The sequence below is a fragment of the Plecotus auritus genome, assembly GCF_963455305.1.
Source record: "Plecotus auritus genome assembly, chromosome: 5".
In the NCBI taxonomy this organism is placed as follows: domain Eukaryota; kingdom Metazoa; phylum Chordata; class Mammalia; order Chiroptera; family Vespertilionidae; genus Plecotus; species Plecotus auritus.
Window position 1 is genome coordinate 155,677,119 of NC_137776.1, and position 4,601 is coordinate 155,681,719.

At 50.3% G+C, this 4,601-nt stretch overlaps 1 protein-coding gene across 1 annotated transcript; it reads left to right on the top strand.

Annotated features, from left to right (window-relative positions):
* Positions 1–469: 469 nt before the first annotated feature.
* Positions 470–4,228, top strand: SPATA31G1 (SPATA31 subfamily G member 1; the record flags this gene model as incomplete). The annotated part of the gene is made up of 2 exons (XM_080668311.1): positions 470–700; positions 1,076–4,228. 2 exons carry the CDS (start codon positions 470–472, stop codon positions 4,226–4,228), a joined length of 3,384 nt encoding a protein of 1,127 aa, XP_080524437.1.
* Between the last annotated feature and the right edge of the window lie 373 nt (positions 4,229–4,601).

A 4,601-nucleotide genomic window follows, 5' to 3' on the forward strand; every position in this document is an offset into this window, starting at 1 on the left:
AAATATTTAAAAAAATATTTATATTGATTTCAGAGGAAGGGAGAGGGAGAGATCAATAGAAATATCAATGATGAGAATCATTGATTGGCCACCTCCTGCACGCCCCCTACTGGGGATGGAGCCCACAACCCAGGCATAAGCCCTTGGCTTGAACAGAACCCAGGACCCTTCAGTCCGACATTCTAACCACTGAGCAAAACTAGCCAGGACCAGAGCTAGGATTTGAATGAAGCATTTTTAATGCTGGAATCCATGTCCTGAACCACAATGCTGGAAGCATAAGTCTGACCATGGCAATCAAGACAAAAGAGGATCGCCCAGGTTTCAGTGTGAAGAACGAGTTGTTTCGTGGACACATTTTTTTTACCTTAAGTTCAGAGAGAAGGCTGTTAGGCATGTGGGGGTTGGGAGTTCTTTGTTCTGTGACACAGTGATGACATCAAGATAAACTGCCACTAGGCTGAGAAAAATGGACTGGTTGTTAGAGGGCCTGCTTGGGGCTGAGGGGGACAAGGGGCTTCTCTGGGGCCAGCTGACCCACTCCCTCACCTGCAGACACTGTGGCAGCAGTTGCCTCCAGAGTACAGGGAATATAGTGATACTATTCCTATTCATGGTTTGGCAGATCCAGAGGTGGTGGCAACTTGGGAACTGGCGAAATCTTCAGCCCTGGTACTCTGGAGACATGATGCAAGGCAAGGTGGGTGACATAGATGTGCAGAGGTCTAAATAACTATTGACGCCACATCTGAATTTTGGTGAGGAATCATTGACATGGATGTGAGCCCAAATAAGTGACTATAAGCCTCAAATGTGAGGCAGGGTGACTGACCACTGACACTAGATTTGAAGCCAGATCAGTGATGACTTACCCTAATGTAGGATTATGTAAGAAATGCTGATCTCCACCTGTGCGCTGGGTAATGGCCATTAACACTGGATCGGTAAGTGACTGATCACAGATGTGGGGCCAGTTGAGTAACTGTTCACTCTGGATGTGGAACAGAGACGAAGAGCTTCATGATACACCTTTTGACTCTGAAAAGGTTGACAGTATTTTTTCCCCATTTCCCAGGGCCTATCACTTCTATACCATGTGGCTTTCCTTAGTCATCTGTGGAAGCAGAAGTCAGAGGAGGAAGAAGAGGAAGAAGAGGAGGAAGAGGAGAAAGAGGAGGAGGAAGAGGAGGAAAAGGAGAAAGAAGAGGCAGTATCTCTGGATCCACTGAAGCCGTATTTTCTTTCCAAAGAAACTCCTATTGGACAGCACGCCACCACAGCTCCATCCCAACCATCCTGTGATCCTGAGAGCCTCCACAAGACCATAGAGACAACAGAACTAGTACTCAGACAGACCCCAAGCCCTCCTAGATCATTCCCCACCTTTCAGATCCTGACCAACCTACCTGTGAGGCATAAGACAACAGCAGGGAGTAGTCTACAGCAGAGAAAAAGCCAGCTCTTCTGGGGGCTCCCTTCTCTGCACAGTGAGTCCTTGGAGGCCATCATCCTGAGTTCAGGTGGCCTCTCTCCCCTGAAGTTACCTGTTGGTCCTTCTGTCTGCTTCAACAAGTTTTCCTTCCTGCATAAGTCCAACCTGCTGTTTCCCCAGTATTGCTCCCCAACCCAACTTCCTACCCCTAAAGTCCGTACTACAAAAGATCTGGAAGAGATGGCCCCTAATCCTCAGCAACTTCCCTCTCCACTTTCCCCTTTTGTCCCATCACAACCCCTCCATCTTAAGTGCTTCCCCATAGACCACAAAGGAGTCCATTCTGGTGCTCAGGCACATACAGAGTGGCTTCTGTGGCAGAGAGTGGCCCCTCAGGTCTCTGAGGATCAAGCCCTGCACCCACAGCCTCAACTCCAAAGAACCAGACCTTCCAAGTTTTCCCCCTCATCTGAGGTCTGGCGGGGGAGGCCATGGGATCCTGGCTTCCCACAGCACATCCCAAATCCACTCTCTGCCTCTCTGCTGTCTCCCTCTAACTTTCTGGGAGTCATGACTAGGTTTGAGGCTCCATGGAGGACCATGGTGCAAAAGGAGGATCCCAAAGCCTCTGAGACAGCAATGCTAGTTCCCAGCCCAACCCCAGCCTCTCTGCCAGAACTCCAGGGAGTCAGTCCTATAGGAGACCTGTATGGATCTGAGGACCACTGGGAAAACAGAAGGCAAAATGAGAATCCTCAGATTTCTAAGCCTCCAATCCTGGTCCCTTTCCAATCTGTAGCCCCCATAACAGAGCCTCAAGGAACTAGACCCCTAGAAGTTCCCCCTGGATGTGAGTCTCAGTGGAGAACCACAGGACATAAAAAGAGTCCTCAAGCCTCTAAGCTCCCAATGCCAGCACCTTACCAATCTGATTCTCTGTCAGAACCCCAGAAAGTCAGCTCTGAAGGACCACCTATATCTAAGGACTTCTGGGGAACCATAGAACACACACAGAAGCCTCTGGCCTCTGGCTATCTAATGCTAGCCCCCTGTCCTCCCTCAGACCCCCAGCAAGAACTCCAGAGAGGCAGTCCCCTGGGAAATTTATCTGGATACAAGCCTCACTGGGGATGCAGAGGAAATCCACAAGCTTTTAAGCCCCCAGCCTTGGACCTCAACCCAGGATTTTATGGTACCAGCCCTGCATGTATCCCATCAGGATCTGAGACTCTATGGAAAGGCATGCAAAAGACAGAACATCTTTGGGTCTCTGACGACTCAGTTTCATCTCCCAGCCTTCCTTCAGCCTGTCTGCTGGAGTCTCTAGGAATGGGCCCCCAGGGAGTCCTATCTAAGTCCAAGGCTTTGTGGGAGACTATGAGGCAGGTAGAGAACCTCAAGACCTCTGAGTCTACAGACCCTTCATGGGGGGACATGAAGCAGAAAAAAATCTGTTGTACTCCTGTGTCCCCATTCTGGGACCCCAGCCCACATCCACATTCTATGTCAAAGTCTCACTTAAGTGAGCCTATAAGAGACCAAGGCAACTATAAGCCTAAGGGGGAAGCATTGGAACAGAAAGAGAACAGCTGGGCCACTGAGCAACCAGCCTTATCTCCCAACACACGTTCTGCTCCTCTAACAGGTCCACACATTGACCCTGAGTTTGTGTGGGGGAATGTGCAACAAAGAGAGACCCCCCAAGGCTCCAGCCCTCCAACAGTGGATTCCCTGCAGCCAATAAACTGGCCTCCCACCCTAGCTGAAGCTCTGAAGACTGAGCCCAACCAGCCTGGTCTACCCAAGGAAGACCTGTTCCCAGGAGCTAAGGCAGAGATTCCACACTCCCAGAGAGAGGCTGTCCTAGAGATATCCACCCATTCTGGGATCCAGGCCTGGCACTGGAGTAGAGAATTAGAACTCAGGCTGAAGAAACTACAGCTGAGCCCTGCTTCCAGATCCCCTGGTCCAAGTCAATCATTTGGCAGCTCCCCTGCCCTGAGCTCCACAACTCCTGGCACTTGGAGACTCTCTTCCTGCTCTTCACAGCAGACTTATCCCCCCAATCTGTGCTCCCAGTTTTCAAGCTGTCAACCCCCACAAGTTGAGAGCACAGTGACTCAGCCTGTCCAGGTCTCCCACTGTTATCATTCCCACTCCTCTTCCCATCCTCAGCCACAAGGGTCAGGTAGGTCAGAACAAAGGTTTCAGAGAGAGGAAAGAATGAAGGAAAAGATGGTGGCCCAGGTCTCACTTCAGGGACAATTTGTTCACATGGAGGATGATGAGAACTGCCCAGACTTGAGAGGGCCCTCAAACCCTGAGGTTCCAGTCTCAGGCAACAGACAGAACAAGGCTTCAGTCTTATCTTCAGCCAAAAAGAGAGAGAACCCCTGGAAACCCAAATCAGGAGACCACAGAGGAGGGGATGCAAGATTGAGGTCATTCAGAGTGACAGGAAAGAGCCATCCAGCCCAGGCCAGACTTTTCCAAAGATCTCAGCACAGGAACCAGAGCTCTCTCCACACTGCTCTCCCCCAGCAGCTTCGCTCCAAGGCTGCAGGTCCCCAAGATAAGCGAGGAGCAGAGCTGAGAGCTGGTGATATCCTGATCCCTCGGCACTGTAAGCACTGCTGCCCTTGGGCCCAAATGGAGAAATATATCTCTCCCCCCACACCTCAGCCTCCCCTTACCAGGGGTCTCCAAAGGATATTCGCCAAGCTTCTGGGTACCCATGGACCCCTGCCCACCAAATCCAGTCAGCATGCAAAAAAAGCTGATAGTATTGGCACCTGAGGGCTGGGGAGACAAGCAGAGGAAATCCTAATAAACTGGCTAAATTAGACAAATCCCACTCATGATTTCTTTGGAGTCTGGGGTACTGAGAATGTCAGTTCCCTATTAACTTCTCCATCAACTATATTCCCTCAGAATCAGGTCCCTAAAATAGAGAGCTCAGGATTCTGCAGGCTTAACTTTCTTTTCAAGCCCTTCACAGATAGATGATCAATCTGGGATCCACACATCCCTAGGGTGAAGCTGAAAGGCCAGGGAGCACAGTCCAGCACTGCCATTGAGAACTTCACAGCAAGTGAACAGAAGAAAAATACATCTGTTCATATGAGCACAATTGGTCTTGGTCTAGGCAGACCCAGGGTATGCCTGGGTA